Consider the following 18,940-nt stretch of genomic DNA (forward strand, 5'->3'; position numbering starts at 1 on the left):
TCCTCGCATCCAAATGAAACAACTCCACTTCTTATCCTCTAATTGAATGGATCACTTCCTCTCCTTGCTCCACATGGAAAAAGGAAGCAGCAGGCTGTTGTCTCACCGAGAACAAATGGCTCCGATCTTTATTATGTAAAGCAAAAAAGGCAAACATGGTTTGTTCCGTATGGATATATTTGATTCACCCCGCTATACGTAAACGCTTACAAGATCAAAGCTGTAACAAACATCTACAGCTCACCACCTCACCACGTGTGACTCAGATGAATGTCACTATGCTCCACTCCATATATCTAAAATTTGATTCAATGTCGCTTTTTGCTGTGCTACACTACTTTATATGCTATGAAAGGTAAACTTCTCCTTCTCTCTCTTTCACTTTAAAAAATAAATAAACCTGAAGAATTACTGTGGGTTTTAAAGGCAAGGGGTGAAGACCACAAATATTTAGTTTTTTTTATCGATTTATGCATGTCATAGGTTAAATAATGAATAGAAACATTTTTGATTTCTGTATGTGAAGGCTTTAGTGTTTTATTTTTCTGTGACTGATTTATAAAAATGTGGCCTGATGCTCATCTAACTTATGAGTAAAACTTAACATGTTGTTGCATCCTACAAAACATGCAGAATTCTTTTAAACAAATTGACCGTGTTTAGGATTATGTAGAGCAAACCCTTATGATACAAGAGTTCAGTGGAAAAAACAGGATTCTGCAATTGCTTATTCATTACACAACCATTTTGATTAGATTTGTTCTACAATCTCGTTTAAACAAAACATGGGCATGCACAGTTGTGACAATAGTTGTCAGTGTTCTGAGAAAGTTTTGGTTTAACACGTTTTTCCTGGATTTGCAAACTAGATACGTTTTGGGTGGCATTCAGTTAATGGCTCTCAAATTACCTAAAAGTATCCTCTTTTTCATTGCAAAGCCCTGTCAAGCTGATTAAAGATAGCCCCTTAATAGCTTGCTTCAATATAACCCTGACTTAATCAGAAGTATGGTTTATAAATCGGGTTTGCACACATGACAATATCAAGGGCTCATTCACTTAAGCCCTGTGGCCTGTACAGCATGAATGAGTGCAGCTGGAGCTACGTGAAGGAAGGTCATATTTCTGAGAAATTCATGACTGTACAGGCACCACTGCTTGTCCGAACATGACAAGTTTGCCAGGGGCATGTGAGCGGCCCCAGAAGCACACTGTCAAATGTTGTGATTATGGTCTTTGAAAGCGAGTTAGAAAATGTTGCCTGTGTGTAAAATATTTCATTGCTTGCAAACAGATTCAAGCGTCTTTAGCCCAGCAACCATCAATCAGAGTAGAAAAGCGACCCTGTCACCTGCTCAGCTAGATCCATTTTATACACAAGGTGATGCATTGACATCTGAAGACCACTTGGATGATACGTGGGTGACAGTCTATGGGTGAGTTGTGTGGGTTATTTTTTATTTATTTATTTCTGTCTCCAGAAATATTTTTCCTCCCACAGGGAATATCCGATAATGTCTATATATGTGCTTTGTGTCATATCTATTTAAATATGCTTTATCGATGGTGCAAGGAAGATTTCCAACAGTGATGTGTTAATGGTTGACTGTTATAAATGATGAGGGATGAATACAGGAGGGATTTTTTTTAAACAGATCTTGTATACGTTAATGTTCTGCATTGCACTGATTTTCCAGGTACAAAATGGGTTATATTCTGAGCAACACTGATTTTACATTCATCTCTGACTCTTTACCAGTTGTGGGCACTGTGCATTCTACACATGTCCAAAACTAGTGCACAGGGCATGTGTACACGCTGTCCTTCAAACCCCCCCACCCCCCCCAACCTTCTGGGACACGCATGTCCCAGGAGACTTCGGGCCATTCACATAGCGCATGCACAGTAAGAAACTGGCTGTAAAGCTGGAAGGCTTCCCTGCCGGTCTCCTCTCATATATGGTCCCCCATCGGATAGTGTCCGCTGTGTACTGCGCATGCGCAAAAAATCGCAATAAGCATATATTGATTTGCACAAAAGATATAGCGCCTATAAAATAGGTGATTTATGGTTGTTATTATTAATATTATTTTCATCATGACTGACATTGCAGTGGACATATCAGACACTTTTTTTTTTTTTGGGACCACTGACAGTTATAGTGATCAGTGCTATAAAAATGCACTGATTACTGTATGAATGTCACAGGCAGGATGCACTGATTACTGTATGAATGTCACAGGCAGGAAAGGAGTTAACACTATGGGGTGATCAAGGTGTTAAATGTGTTTACCTAGGGAGTGATTCTAACTGGGGGGGGGGGGGGGGAGAGAATGGGACTGCCTAGGGGAGGAGACCAATCGGTGTTCATGCTTAGTATGAACACACTATTTGCCTCCTCTCCCCTGAAAGGATGAGGATCTGTGTGTTTGCACACACAGATTCATGGTCCTGCTCTATAACGAGCGATCGCCTGGCGGACATTGGGCATTCGCATCAGGCTCCTGGAAGCCTGAGGACATCATGACGCCCACACAGGATAGGTGATCTCATCTGTGGACATCATAAGACAATGGGTGGGGAAGGAAGTGGTTAAAGAAGGAAAAAATGTAAAGTCTGTTTTGTTGATTTTCAGACAGAAGTATGACAGACTCTCTTGTCATAGGCAGGTGATAAAAGCAAAGCTACCTGTGCCTGCTGTCACTTATGCTGGCCATTAAAAGCAATGTAATTTACATTTTAAGAACGGTCGATCTTTCTAATAGTTAGTGGGGTCAAATCGATGTTCGTTTTTGACCACAGTGGCAGGAAAATTCAAAGGAGCAGAACAGAAAATTTCTTGGTCAAAGGAATTTGCAGAAGGTGTGTAGTATAGAGCGCCCCTATAGCAAGGTAAAAAAAAAAAAAACTTCTGCCTTTTTAAAACCACTCCCTTCCTGCCCAGGACTACGTGTCCCAAGAGGCATTGCTCCTCGCACATTCACAAAATCTCAGGCACTTACTGACATGTACTGAGCTGTATGTGTGCTTCACTGTATTTCCTGTTATGTAAACAATGCATTCTGTATGCAGGCTAACTAATCGTCTGCTCGATTATGAAAATAGTTGATAACTATTTTTTTTCATAATCGCTTAGTTGTCAATTAATCAATGGAGTGTTCGCTCTAGGGCCCTGCCTTCCTTTTCAGCAACTGGTCAAAATAAATCGGTTGCTTTCAGCGCATTTTCAGGGAGTAGTCTTCTCAGACTTTCATTGTCTAAAGGAGCAGAAAAGCTCAACCCTTGTGTAGCACTGCCATGAAGGAACCCGATCTTGCATATGTAATGCAAATGTTTTCCCCAATACACATATAATTACAAAATGCATTCAATCAATGTTTTTTTAAAATCGACTTATCTAGATCTAGTTGATCCCTCCCTTTTTTTTTTTTTTTTTTTTTTTAATATGTCAAAGCTAGCGTTACAGAGCGCCTCAGAAGATGTGACAGCACCGCGTGTACTTTGTACTATCAGGAGCTGAATGGTGTAAAAAAATGGCCATTCTTTAGGCCTGATCTGATTTAGTCATATGGTTTAGTGCATAGGGGTGATGGTACATATAATTGATTTTGTGATATCTACTCATTCTGTGACCGAGCCATCACTAATACCTACTGTAGGTTTAGACCCCTTTCACACTGGGGCGTTTTTCATGCGCTTTTCATGCGCTTTAGCGTTAAAAAAAAGCGCCTGAAAGAAGCTGCAACTGCAATCCCAATGTAAAAGCCTGAGTGCTTTCACACCAAGATCCCTTTCACACTGGGGCGTTTTTCAGGCGCTTTAGCGTTAAAAAAAAAAAAGCGCCTGAAAGAAGCTGCAACTGCAATCCCAATGTAAAAGCCCGAGTGCTTTCACACCAAGATCCCTTTCACACTGGGGCGTTTTTCAGGCGCTTTAGCGTTAAAAAAAGCGCCTGAAAGAAGCTGCAACTGCAATCCCAATGTAAAAGCCCGAGTGCTTTCACACCAAGGCGCTGCGCTGGCAGAGCGTCCAAGTCCTGCAAGCAGCTTCTTTACAGCGCTTTTGGAGCGGTGAATACAACGCTCCTAAAACGCCCCTTCCCATTGAAATCAATGGGAAGCGCTTGTAAAACGCCTGAAAAACGCTATTGGCAGCAGCGTTTTGTGGGCGCTTTTAACCCTTTATTTGGCCACTAGCAGAGGTTAAAACCGCCCCATTAACGCTCAAAAAACGCTGGTAAAGCGCTGCTAGTTTAAGCGGCGCTTTACGAACGTTTTTCGGGCGCTGACATTTCACATTGGGACTGCGGATGAGGCTTATTTCAAGCACTTTACAGGCGCTTTTTTTAACGCTAAAGCGCTTGAAAAACGCCTGAAAAACGCCCCAGTGTGAAAGGGGTCTTAGTGAGCTGATATGGAGATCAGTCCTGTTGATGTTGGCATGTATTTATTTTTTTCAGTATTTGAATGAAACCTTTTTTTAATTTGAAAAATGTTTGTTTGACTTTTAGGTTTCCACAGGCCTCCGCATCGTATATTCTGTTGCAGTTTGCACAGTATGGGAATATAATAAAACATGTGGTAAGTGTGTGTTAGGTCCTTGGACCACCTTCCCTAATGCTAATTAATGTGTTTATATGTGGATAGTAATTTCCCCTTCTTTTACAGATGTCCAATACTGGAAATTGGATGCATGTGCAATATCAGTCCAAATTACAAGCCAGGAAGGCTTTAAGTAAGGATGGCAAGATATTTGGTGACTGCATCATGATTGGTGTGAAGCCGTGCATAGATAAGGTGAGGTTGTTTTAGTTGTGTGTTTTTGTTTGTTCTGTACACAGTTGTATCGGACTTTATTTTTTATTTTTTTATAAGTGTAAAGAGCTTGGTACATAAAATAGCCAGCAGCTAAGCACTATAACCCAGATATCGGGCGCAAAGAAAAATGCTTAAATAAAAGTGCAGCGCTAGGGCAAAAAGTGCAATTCATGTGAATACATCCAAAAATTGTATAATAAAGTGCATTAATTGGGACAGTTTAAAATGAAATCATAACATATGTGCACTATAATATCACAAGTGCAAAGACCGTGCAAATAAAAAAGGGAGGAAAAGTTCATGTGCAACTGATTTTAATCAGAAGAATTCCTGTGAAGAGGGGGTGCATTGGAAATGATGGTCAAATAAATGCTTTGCAGCGTGATACCCAAATAAAATGAAGGCTTGCCAGAAAGCCAACAAATTGAGACTTGTCCTCAGCTTGAACTTTTTGCTATCCTGTGTATATGCACTGCTACTAATAAACTGCAAAGAGACAATATTATGCTGGTGGAGTCTTTTGTCTCCCTAATATAGTCCGCCTCTGAGGCTTTTCTAAAACGCCACACCCTGATCAGCTGTGAAATTCCTGGTGTGTATCTTCTGAGGCTACTGGGGAGAGACTTCAGGACATCTTCTCTGTGGATCACAGATACAACAAAGTGCTTTGTGACCTCCCTGAATAAGGGTGGTTGCTGGCTTTCTGGTAAGCCTTCATTTTATTTGTGGTGATGGGTGTCACCTTAGAGAAAGTGGGGACAAGGCATTTACGAACTAGACAAAGTGACAAAGCTGTAGTGGATTAGGGAAAAGGTATACCATATTTTGAGGCTAAGGCTAGCTTCACATTAATGCGATTTGGTATGTCAAATCACATGCCAAACCGGCGGCTATTGCCAGCAATGAAAACGCCCGAATTGGTGCGACACTGACTTTGTGGAGCCGCACCAATTCCCAAAAGAGGTTTCTTTACTACATTTGCCGATTTCAATAGACATCTGTGCAGGAACCCTCACAGGTGTCTCTGAAGTCTGACTGATGTGGGTATGAAATCGTGTGCATTCAGCTCAACGTGTACTATTTCAATCCGGCTGTCAGCATGAACCTAGGCTTACAGTATGAAATGCCCTTACTATGCAACGTTTTATGATGTGCCTAAGAACGTAATTTTCCACAACCAAGGACTATATTTATTCATTTCTTTACAGCAGTAATCCCTTTTCAGCATTGATGGGCAATTTACCTAGTAGAGGTGCAGTTTAATGTATTCTGGCTGGCTGTGTAAATTGGCATATTTATAATGGCAATCATGGAAAAGCTAAATAAGAGGGGGGGTGGGAAACGCCCCCCCACCATCCTTCCCTCAAAGATGCCCTTATTTGCAAGAAAACTCCCCCCCCCCCCCCCCAGCACAATTTGTTGATCAGAAAAATAAAATAAAAGTCCACATGTGGCTCTAAATGAACAGTAGATCCAAGAAGGGAGTATTGATAAACCAGTCGCCAGCTTCGGTGTGTATGGGAAAGCACACAGCACCACCTGGAAATTCAATCTGCTTGCCAGACAGCTGTAAGAGAAGGCATGTAATAGACAGACCAAGACCACAATGCCGGCCTCTGACTAAATCCTGTTGGATGAAACATGTCAGACGGGCTCACACTAGCATGCCGAGAGCCATGACCATTTGGACACCATGATGTGCTTTTTCCTGTACTAAAAATTTTAAGTTATTACAAATAAAATGTTTATATTGTCATATGGACTTCACTGTTGGCTGCATTATTTCACTGGTTACTGCTGGCTGTTTGGTTGGATGTCTCAACATCTCATATGGGAGTTCAAGAAAATGTGGCTGTATGAGTGTATGTCTGGGTTGTATTCTACACACCCGCTATTCAAAGCTGGAGAACAGAGCTGTGGTCTTGGTCTGTCTATTACATGCCTTCTTTTCACAGCTGTCTGGTAAGCCGGTTGGATTTCCATCTGGTGTGCTTTCCCATACACATTGAAGCTGGTGATGGGTTTATAAACTCTCCCTCCTTGGGTCTACTGTTCATTTAGAGCCGCATGTGGACATTAATAACTGTTTGAGAAAAAATTCCTCATTCTGTAATAGTCATTTACAGTAAAATGCACTTTGCCAATGACCACATGTGATATGTATATTTTCACATTTTTTAGAGCATAATGGAAAGCGGTGAAAAGACCTCATTGTCTTCAGTCAACGGTATCTTCACGCCACCAATTAAAACATTAGGTACCCCTACCCAAGCAGTGTCTACACCAAGATCAACAATGAGACCTCTTGCTGCTGCTTATAAAGCTTCAACTAGTGAATACCAGGTAAGTCTGATTTTTGAGATGGTGGTGAATATTTGATAACTCTATAGAACCCTATGAAGAAAACTGGGCATAGCCCAGGACAACCAAGAGGAAATGATCTTGAAGAGATAGATTTCCTATTGGTTCAGTGGGAATAGGGACTATTGCGGTATCAAAAATTAATGTAAGACAAACATTAAAACACAATTACATTTTATTATAATTTGATCCATAAGAGATAATACAAAGACATTGCTGTAGCAGAACCACATTATAAATCCAATCACAGGACCCAATTGGTTCAAATTCTAAACAATTAAATATTTAGATATTTTACGGAGATGCAGAGATGACGCATAAATCCGACCGGTTTCGCGGTACTAAGAACACCGCTTCCTCAGGGAACGTCACTTTTACAAATCTAGTATGAGAAATATATATATAAATATGCAGCAATGCCATATACAGTGTCAGTACAGTTTTTCATAAGAGAAAAGATGACAATAACAGTAGTATTTAATAAGCGATACATCAAAATTACATTAAAAACGCAGTGTTGGATCATGACTCACCCCTGGAACTCCCAACCCACAGCAAGCAAGCGACCTATTGCGAGACACCCTCAAAACAGGGTGCCCCCCCTCCGGGCGGACATGGGGGGCAAAGTGGAGAGGCTCTACACAGCACGTATAAGGACTGAAAGAAAGGGGGATGTAATAGTCTATTTAAATAATGTCCAGTGAACAAAAATATATATGTCGAGGCTTTATACTCGAGTATCCCCCACGAGCAGGGTGTCGGGATGGTTGAAACGTTCCTAAAGGAACAGGTCTCGGCCTCCTGGCCACTCAATTGTTTTATTTTGAAACTGCTTAAATTTATCCTCACGAGAAACTATTTTCTATTCAATGATCAGCTATTCTTACAAAAACAGGGGGTGGCCATGGGCACTTCCTGCGCCCCCTCTTATGCTAATCTTTACCTTGGGGCGTGGGAAAGATTTGTCTTTGGGGAGGATAATTTGCAACCTTTTTTGGATTCAGTCTTGTGCTGGTACCGTTACATTGATGACTTATTCATTGTGTGGTCCGGCACTAGATTGGATCTTGACAGTTTCATCAACGTCCTCAATAAAAACCAATACAATCTACAGTTTACTTATACGGCGAACAATAACAATATTTCATTCCTAGATTTAAATATCCTGAAACATCCTTCGGGTTCTCTTACTACTGACCTTTACCGCAAACCCACTGCCGGAAACACGATTCTATATGCCTCCAGTGCACATCCCCGCCCTCTGGTTCGCAGTATCCCCTTTGCCCAGTACCTGAGGTTGAGGCGGAACTGCTCTGAGGACGAGGATTTTCACAGACAGGCTAATTTGTTGCGAGACCGCCTGCTAGCTAGAGGCTACAGCCTCACTAATCTTAGAAAGGCTTTTAATAAAGCATCTTCCCGTAGTCGTCAGTCATTGCTCTATGGCCCTCCCCGTATACAACAGCCCTCTACCACCAAAATAATAACAAAATACTCTGCTCACCACCAACAACTTCGGCATGTTTTGTCTCAACATTGGCACTTATTGACTGAACATCACATACTAGGAAATTACGTCAAGCCTACCCCGGAATTAGTTTTTAAAAAAGCCACCTCTCTCCGTGATAAATTAACAAAAAGCCACTATCAAACGCCCTCTGGGTTTCCGGAGGGACCTAAAGGTACCTATAAATGTGGCCAATGTTCCAAATGTCCATGGATCCAAGAAGGAGGGGTTACATTACTACCGAATGGAGAGACTTTTCGGCCTCTACACCATGCCGATTGTGGCACCCGGGGGCTGGTTTACCTGATGGTCTGCACCTGCAAAGCATTCTATGTAGGGAAGACCATCAGGGAACTACGCCAGCGCCTGGGTGACCACCTCTACTATTCAACCAATGGGAAAATGACCACGGTAGGCCGCCATGTGGGTATACACCACAAATTCCAATTTGACTTAGTAAAATTTCTTGTCCTTGAAGTTATCCCACAGGACCCCAGAGGGGGTAACTGGGATCAGGCCATTTTGAGACGTGAGGCATTATGGATAGAGCGGTTGAATGCTCTTACCCCCCCTGGCTTAAATGAAGCCCATTCTTACAAATGTTTTCTTTAAGGATGCTATACGGTACATAAGCACATTGTATACTGTCTTCCCTTAAAATTGTATGCAATAACCTAAAATTATGTATTGGGTTGAGGGCACTGGATTGAAGAGGGTCTTTGTGAGGGAAATGTTACCTACCTCTCCCCTCTTTTTCTTCTCCCCTTCATCTTTCTTTTCCTTTCTCTCCCTCTTTGTCTTCCCACTTTTTCTTCTGCCTTTCTCTTCTTTTTCTCTTTTTCTTTACCCCCTCCCCCCCCCCCCCCCCCTCTTCCCCCTCTGATTATTTTTTCATTATTAGAATTCTCTGCCGCCAGACGCTAATACCCGCCCGGATACACTGATTGTTTGTTACTATATTACTACATAACAATTTTTAAATCAAATCCAAAGCAAAAAACCTTGGGTTCCCCTTTAAATGTGGAACCTAGCTGATACAGGTGCTATTCTGAGGACATTTTTTCTTATTTGGATTTTCATTTATTGATATGGTTCAGCTGATGTGGTCTGGTGACTGTCGCTTGCTGCTGACCTGAGCCGCTAGGTGAGGGTGACCCTTGTGGCCGCCCCGCTTGGTGGCGTGGGCCCGCGGCACTGCGACACTCCCCGGCCCATTTACAGCAGTGAATTTTGTATTCTCATAGTCTTGGATCATGACCCTGCTTTTGCTTTTCCCCTATCGGTTCTTTCCCGTCCTGCAGCTGGACGGACCTGAGGAGTTTATTCTCCCCCCCTCGGGCGGACATGTGGCACTCTGGTGTGATTTTCACACCTCTCGTTTAGCTGCAGTTACCATCTGCAGCCTTATATATGGGAGCGCAACACAATGCGCAGACTGCCAGACCCGGACTGATCCCTGCCTGGTTGAGGCGATGTTGAACGGGGATCTTGTGTTACACAGATCCCCGCCCAGTCACGCCCCCTGACACTCCCCCTGGTCTTCTGTCTATGGGGAATAGTTCGGCCGTGCGCACGAATGGATCTGCGCATGCGCCGTGACACGGGGACAGTATTAAAGAGCGCAACACTGCGCTCTGACTACTTCCGGGTCGGGGGCTTAAAGGGCGCGCTCGAGATTCAAATCGTCAGAGCGCTGCCTGTGTGGAGACGAGCAACACGTAGGACCTTCAAGCTCCAGGTACTGTCCTCTTATCTTGACCTCACATATGTTCCAGTTATGTGTACAAGTTTCTTCCTGGCCGTTTTTAATGATTTGTCATTGATTGATTACATTTATTTTCTATTCTGAATCAGAAAAAAACTTGTAATTGAAACTGTGGACATCTCTTATATACCATACCTGGTGACATCTTAGAAGTATTTGACTTAACTATCCACTCTATTGAGGGTATGTTTTTTTGCCTTAATAATAGCGATCTTTTGAGGCGCACACTACTGTAGTGACCATGGCCCACTGGGTGCTTGTTGTTGGTATAAAAGATCTTATCTGTTTACTTCTATACTTATTCTTTCATACTATTTTATCAACCCATGGTCCTTGATACATATATATTTTTGTTCACTGGACATTATTTAAATAGACTATTACATCCCCCTTTCTTTCAGTCCTTATACGTGCTGTGTAGAGCCTCTCCACTTTGCCCCCCATGTCCGCCCGGAGGGGGGGCACCCTGTTTTGAGGGTGTCTCGCAATAGGTCGCTTGCTTGCTGTGGGTTGGGAGTTCCAGGGGTGAGTCATGATCCAACACTGCGTTTTTAATGTAATTTTGATGTATCGCTTATTAAATACTACTGTTATTGTCATCTTTTCTCTTATGAAAAACTGTACTGACACTGTATATGGCATTGCTGCATATTTATATATATATTTCTCATACTAGATTTGTAAAAGTGACGTTCCCTGAGGAAGCGGTGTTCTTAGTACCGCGAAACCGGTCGGATTTATGCGTCATCTCTGCATCTCCGTAAAATATCTAAATATTTAATTGTTTAGAATTTGAACCAATTGGGTCCTGTGATTGGATTTATAATGTGGTTCTGCTACAGCAATGTCTTTGTATTATCTCTTATGGATCAAATTATAATAAAATGTAATTGTGTTTTAATGTTTGTCTTACATTAATTTTTGATACCGCAATAGTCCCTATTCCCACTGAACCAATAGGAAATCTATCTCTTCAAGATCATTTCCTCTTGGTTGTCCTGGGCTATGCCCAGTTTTCTTCATATACATGTTGGGACGATGGTATCTCGTTGATTTACTTTTGAGGTTTTTTGATTAACTATCTATAGAACCCTAAGCAAGCAACAGTAATGAAGAATCCGTGTATATTCTGAGTGTGTAGCATACTGTTGCATAACTATTGGTTTGTTCTTCCTCCCTTTTTAGGTTTAAGACCTACTTTTGAGGACTTCTGTAATTGCTATTTGTCTGGTTGTTGAACATCTGGCTTCAGTCCTTGGAACCACTGACACAGAACAATTGTTGACATCAGCAAAGTGTCAGAAGTCTTATCTGCATTTTTGTGAGTCAGTGGCCCAACATATTGGGTCAAAAGTCAGCATTACAGCCAGACAATTGGCATTTGCTTTGAGAACAGCCTCCACTGACTCTCAGGTAGGGCGACTTAGGCCTCATGCACACGAGACGCAGTTAAACGTGTGTTCAGATGCAGTTGGACACTTTTTTCAACTGCCCCTGAACTCATTCAATGTTATCCTATGTGTCCATGCACACAGTCTTGTTTTTTGCCGTTTTTATGCAGTTGCGTTTTAACCTCGTTTTTTCCAGAAGCAAATGGGTTCAGACGTAAAAATGTCCACGTTTCAGACGCAAAACGCGGCACCCGCGTTTAGCCGGGTTTGCATTTATATGCGTTTTTTAAAGGAACCCAATTTTTTGGACCTGAAAACTAAAATATGATCTGAGTGACATTTTGTGACCCGACTTTGGGGGCCCATATCTTGGCGCCACTTATTGCAAGGAAATTTGGTATGCAGACACTGTGGATCTAGCACTACAACATATCCAAATTTGGAGTTCCTATCACCAGGTGACCCCGAGATAGGGGGCCCCAAAGTCGGGTCGCAAAATGTCATGCACTTTTCTGCATCAGAGAATTACATTTTGTGACCCGACTTTTGGGGCCAATTATTGCCAGGAACCCCAATGTCATGTCATGCACTTTTCTGCATCAGAGATACATGGCCTCAAAGTCAACTGTGACCATCTGCGGCAATGTAATTTGGTCATTAGGGTTGGGTGTTATGGTAAGTGGTTATCCGTTAGGGTTATTGTTTAGGATTAAGGGTTGGATTAGGGTTAGGGTTGTTTAGGGTTAGTGTAAGGGATGGGGTTAGCTGTTAGGGGTAGGGTTAGTGGTTAGTGTTAGGATGAATGGTTAGGGTTAGGATTCTGGATATTTTAATAAGGCATTAACAAATATTATACTACCATATACAGCAGCAAAGAATTAAAATATATTAATACATATTTCACGATAAAAATATAAAACATGTATGTGCAGCTGCGTACCTACCCCGACAAGTTTTTTTTTAATTTTTAGCCGGATGTCCATTGTCACATTTGATCTGCTCTTAGAAAAAGTACGACCTGGTCTGACATTCGTGGACACCAATATGAGAAACAGTGTGTCACCAGAGGAACGTCTGTTGGTAACTATCAGGTATGTGTATATATTTATAAAATATATTTATAGATGTACAGATGAATTTTTTTTCTCTGTCCTTTATTTTTTTTTAAAATGTCTATTTATAGCAAATTATCCAATTTTTTTTAAATATCGAAAATTTTCTTGTGGCAATTTTTAACATGTTAAAAATATATTAAAAAATTGGCCAAATAAATTTAAAACAATTATAAACAATCTAACATAGATTTGCTTTTAAATAAAACAATTTTGAAACTAGAAAAAATGAATAAACATATATTAAAATTAAAAAATAAATAAATAATTAACTATTTTAATGTTTTTTATATGAGAAATAATGAAAACATGTTAAAAATTGCCACAAGAAAATTTTAGACATTTTAAAAAATTGGATAATTTGCTATAAATAGACATTATTTTTTTTAAAAAATAAAGGACAGAGAAAAAAATTCATCTGTACATCTAAAGATAAATATATTTTATAAATATGTACACATACCTGATCGTTACCAACAGACGTTCCTCTGGTGACACATGGTTTCTCATATTGGTGTCCACGAATGTCAGACCAGGTCGCACTTTTTCTAAGAGCAGATCAAATGTGACAATGGACATCCGGCTAAAATTAAAAAACTTGTCGGGGTAGGTACGCAGCTGCACATACATGTTTGTGAAATATCCAACGGACATTCGCTGTCCCATCAACGGATGGGTCCAATATCGATTGAGCTCTGACTCTGGACCTCTCACGAAATTTGCGCCAACGTTGCTGTCTCATCAAGAGCAACATCAGGAGCATTTCCTGACATATATTCAATATGGGATCCATTTCAAAATATATACCACAGAAAGAGAGGCAAATGCAAGTGTAAAACTGCTCTCTATGCTGCTGCTGCTCACTCTGATCAAAATAGCAGAAATAGTTTAAAAAAACATGCTTTGAGAGCTTGGGGAGGGTCTACATGATATCTTTATAAACGCAAATGCGGAAAAACACGCGTTTCAGCTTTTTTTGAGCAGAGTTTTCACCTGCGTCTCGTGTGCATGAGGCCTTAAAGAAATACCTTGCGGTTTGTGTTAGTTATTTAGTTTTTTTGTTAAAAAATAAAAAAATTGGAAAAACCAGTAGTACTATACAATTTTCTTTTGACTTTGTTAGGAACTTTCATAACATCCCTTATCTATCTTTTATGTGGTTATACCTTTTTTATATTTTTGACCCAAAATTGTTTATGTATTCTTCCTGCGTTCGTTAAACAAAACCCTTCACCCATCGAGGGACGCAGCAAGTTTTTCACCTTCAGGCTCTATTCCTGCCTATGGGGTGACTAAACACTGGCAACAAAAAAAAAACTGTAGGCCAGCCCTGGATAACCCCTCCTACTACCATCATGCCTCATTTTTCTACTAGTGCCCTAGTATGATGAGCATATTCTCTTCATCTCTATGTTTAATACTAACCTATTTTTTTTTTTTTTTTGTCCTACTTTTTTTTTTCCCCAGATTTTTCTCTTTAAATAAAGCCTTTCCTTTTATCATTGCTATAGATTCTCTTACATTGCAGCTATCCAGTGCAGCCTTACTTTTGGAATACCACACCCAGCCCCTGCTGGTGTGGACATTGTGGGGGTAGCCTGGAAATGGACTTTGGGCACTAGATTTCACCTTGGGTGCTTTAGAGAATACATTCTGAAATAGGTTAGTTGGGGAGCCTTTTGCAGGTCCAGAACTGCTATCATTGCATAACCACTTGCCCTGTCTCTGAAGACTCACTCTGTGAGTGGGCTTCTCAGGCAGAACATTGGGAGCTACCTCCTTTACATATGCCCCTAGGACCTTTTTTAAAATTCTGTTTCCTGCTTGTTTGACATGGCACTTGAAACTTTAATTTTCAATCTGCTTTTGTTGCCCGCCTACAGTGACTTTGGCTGTCTGACCTCGCCAGATTTTTCAATTTCATTAATGCATGAGACCTTGCCTTTTTACTCTGAGCCCTACATTGTATTAATTCCACTCAGTTGTAACATGTTTAATGCTGGACACCGGGGGCAGTTTTGTTGCAATGTTTGACCCTGGCTCACTCTACTAATGGCTCCTGGACGGCTTGCAGTATGCCTACTGATGCTGACTTCTGCAGCCTGCAATCCTGTTGCCCTCAGCTACTTGAGTCTATATTGTCATTGCAGTCCTCTTTTTTTTTTTTTTTTTTTTTTTTTTATTGGCTCTTCTGACATTTTTGACTGAGATTTTTACTAGAGTAAGTGCAAGACTTCATGGTTCAATTTATCCGGGTATGCTGACTGACACTTGTACCTTACCCAGCAGGGGCCCTTGCACCATCTTCCACTGATTCTGTATTTGATTTGCCCATGGCATTAGTGGCTTATGATCCATCAGCTGTGAGACTGTTCATTGCTCCATTTTTTTTTTCCTTTGATGAGCTTACCCCTGCCCTGCTATTTTTCCCAAATTGGGACCTATTTTGGTTCTTATTCAGGATGCACCCCTCTGGAACAGAGGGATCAGGCTGTTGCTTCTACCAGTGCTTTTTTTACTCTTGGGTTTCTTGGATCTCATTTGGTACGGAGCACCAAAGGCTCCGGTCACTGACCTGATGACTCAGGAATCTGGGAAGTCTTTCCTGTCTTCTGAAAGATTCTCATGACAGATGTCGGGCTGGGAAGGATCCCAGGGGACTTGGTTCTTGCATTAGGCTTGTGTCGTGGAAATTTGTCTCTTCAGTGTTGGCATATCCTGCTGGCAGGTCTTAAAAGTGGGTGGCACAGTGGTGTAGTGGTTAACACTCTCACCTAGCAGTAAGAAGAGGATGCTGGTTCAAATCCCAACCACGACACTACCTTCCTGGAGTTTGCATGTTCTCCCTGTGCCTGCGTGGGTTTCCTCCGGGTACTCCGGTTTCCTCCCACAATCCAAAGACATGCAGGTTGGTAAATTGGCCCTAGTATAAGAATGGGGACCTTGGATTGTGGGCTCCTTGAGGGTAGGGACTGATGTGAGTGTGCAATGTACAGGGATAGGGGCAATTGTAGACACTCACTCAGGTTGAACTAGATGGACTGGTGTCTTTATTCAACCTTACGAACTATGAAACTATGAAAAGTGCCATATTGGTGGCATATATCAACACTTAAGGGGGGAACCAAAAGTCTTGATGCAGCTAGAGAGGTAGATTTGGTCCTGTCATGGGCAGAACTTCACATTCCTGCTTTGCCCACTGTGTTCCCTAGGCATAGACATTTGGTAGGCATCTGGACCAGGATAATTTGACCCTATACCAAGAGTTGTGTTCATAACCTGTGCAGGTGGGGGATTCGGCATGTGGACCTGACTTCCAGTTTCAACAAAACTAGACCAGTTTCTATCAACATAGGGATTGTATCGTTTGGGAAGCAGTAGATGCTCTGGTGACTCCATGGGATCGGTACACTCTAACCTATGACTCTGCTTCTTTGTCTGCTTCTCACGTGAAGAGGGCATAGAGGTGACTTCATTGCTGCACACTGCCCCAAGGATATGATTGGCAAATGCTACATGCACTTAACCAGATAGGATGTTTTTGTTTTAAAGACAGAGTTACCATGGTGGCTGGCTTTAATGGCGTGACTGAAGCCCAGGATTTGAAAAACTGGCATCTCAGAATTTTGTCATTTCCACAATTACTAAAGGCTGCGTCCTTGGCTTTCTTGATGATAGACATCTACTTCAATTGGTGTCCTGGCCTCTACCCTAATTTTACACTCATGCAGTTCCGGAGTTGGATCTAGACCAGCTTTGGCTATCAGCACTATAAGGGCCAGGTTTCTTCCTATTCCTGTCAAGGTTTACTCTTAGATTTGTGAGTTCTTCTTGTGCTTTCCAGCTTCAAGCTGATGTGCTTTAACACCACAAGAAAAAGCCCAAGTCTCCTATTCCTATTGCTACTACTTCTCTGCAAAAAAAAAAATCCTTTCACTTTCTCCAGGTGTCTACCTCTATACCAAGGCTTCACACCTTGGACTCTCAAGTCCATCAAGCTACCTAGAAGCTTTCCTCACAATGAAGGGGCACCTCCACTCTTAAGTGTGAGGGATGTCTGTCGCTTTGGTCAGTCTGGATTTGATATGTCCTGGACCTCCTGGGTCCAATCTGTCATTCCAAAGGGATACAAATGAGTGTCTGCCCCCTACTTTTTGCCTTCCAATCTGCCAGCCTCCCATTGAAAGGTGGCAGATTTAATGAATGCCTTGAACCAACTTAATCTGCCCAATGCAAGACTTCATTTCTCTAAACCATATTTATTTATGTTTTGTGTATCAAAAATCTAATGGAATTTCTGGCATCAGACCTACTATAAGCCCATCTATGCATCACCACCCAACCCCCCCCCACCAAAGGTGTTTTTATTTTTTGTATTTTACTGTGGGAGACCAAAACTTTCAATATTGTAGTACAGAAGTGCTTGCCTGACTAAACCCAGGATATTCATGTCACTTGGATTACCTACTGAGTAAAACCTTTTGGCTGGATAATCCATTTCTGTAGTTGGTCGTTTTCTTTTGCCCGGGTTCCCTTCAGCATGTAGCGTCATGCAGCCATCTGAGTGTTTTTATTAAGGTTCTTTTAAACTGTTTCCTTATGGGTGTTTTTAGAAGTTGTTTGCCATGCTTCCTACCTCCCCCCCCCCCCCCCCCTTTTTTTTTTTTTTGCTGTCTAGGTCCTGCATGCCGTTTATTAGAGCTCTCATATCTAAGCTGTTTTAATAAGTTTGTATAAAACCATAGGCCTGTCTAAATACTGTAGTTATTTTAAGATATTCTGTATTTATTTTTTGCAGGTGTTATCTGACAAGCAGACGCCTAAAAAAGATGAAGGTCTAGTATCTAAAGCTATGGAGTACGTGTTTGGATGGTAGCTGGCTCTCAGCCAATACAATACACTGAATTCACTGCCATGGTTCTTGGTTAGTTCTATAACCACATTTTGGCAGTTCAAAAATACACCGGACCTGCCTTTTATTTGTATAGCAAGGGGGGGAAAAAATTAATGTTTTTGCCACCCTGACATCAACCTAATACATTTGAATTATAGAGGCAAACAAGGAAACCTTGCTTATCAATTCTGATGGACAATTTGAATCTTTACATAAATCATCTGGTCTTCTCTGCCTGTCCTATGAATAATGCAATGCAAACAAATGCACTACTCATTTTAAAGTAGAACTCCAGCTAAATACTTCGTTTTGGATAAAGTTGGGAAGAGTTAGTACCCCTCTCAATTGGGAGGCATACGGCAACAAAAACTTTCTCTTGCGGTCTGTGTCCCTGACTGGAGAAATTTTCTACCCTTTCTGACCTGGTGATGGAAGTTCTAACCTTCATCCATTCTTTTTCAAAATAAGGTTTTCCTGGTGTTCTACTTGTGTCCATGTCTTTACGTTGTATTGTTTTATACCATAAATGATTTTAAGAGTGCTTACTCCCCCTCCCCCCTCTGTTTTTGAATGTACACTGCTTTAATATATGGAACTGTTTTACCCTTTTTTCTAATAAATCTGTGAACAGCAATTTTTTTTTTTCACGCTATACTATCTGTGTTCTTTCAATATAGTATGCTGAAGCAATACTTTTAATTATATCATATTTTCATCCAAAATAGGCTATTAAAAGCATTTGCCACGAAGCAATAACACCTGTTTGAGAACATCTCTTGGTTTGAAACCCTGAAATAGTCGCATCTAGGGAGATGATGATGTGTTCGCATGACATTGCCGTTTAACCACTTCAGCCCATGAAGGATTTACCCCCTTAATGACAGACCATTTTTTGCGATGCGGCACTTTGACAATTGCATGGTAGTGTGGTGTACCCAAACAAAATTGATGGCGGCACACACACACACACCCCTTTTCTTTTGGTGGTATTTGATCACCTCCGCGGTTTTCAGTTTAGGCCAGTATGTATTCTGCTATATAATTTTGGTAAAAATTGCAATAAGCATATATTGATTGGTTTGCGCAAAACTTG

At 41.3% G+C, this 18,940-nt stretch overlaps 1 protein-coding gene across 1 annotated transcript in view; it reads left to right on the forward strand.

The window, feature by feature from the left end:
* The window catches only part of NUP35 (nucleoporin 35), a 50,828-nt gene extending 32,347 nt beyond the window's left edge, over positions 1-18,481 (forward strand). The window contains exons 5-9 of the mRNA XM_077448141.1: positions 1,295-1,436; positions 4,511-4,580; positions 4,668-4,796; positions 6,999-7,160; positions 17,752-18,481. Coding sequence (XP_077304267.1) covers positions 1,295-1,436; positions 4,511-4,580; positions 4,668-4,796; positions 6,999-7,160; positions 17,752-17,829 — 581 coding nt within the window. The 3' untranslated portion in view covers positions 17,830-18,481. The remainder of the gene's footprint in view (positions 1-1,294; positions 1,437-4,510; positions 4,581-4,667; positions 4,797-6,998; positions 7,161-17,751) is intronic.
* Positions 18,482-18,940: the final 459 nt, after the last annotated feature.

The sequence above is a fragment of the Lithobates pipiens genome, unplaced genomic scaffold (assembly GCF_037356315.1).
Source record: "Lithobates pipiens isolate NorthernLeopardFrog02 unplaced genomic scaffold, aLitPip1_a1.2 Scaffold_22, whole genome shotgun sequence".
In the NCBI taxonomy this organism is placed as follows: domain Eukaryota; kingdom Metazoa; phylum Chordata; class Amphibia; order Anura; family Ranidae; genus Lithobates; species Lithobates pipiens.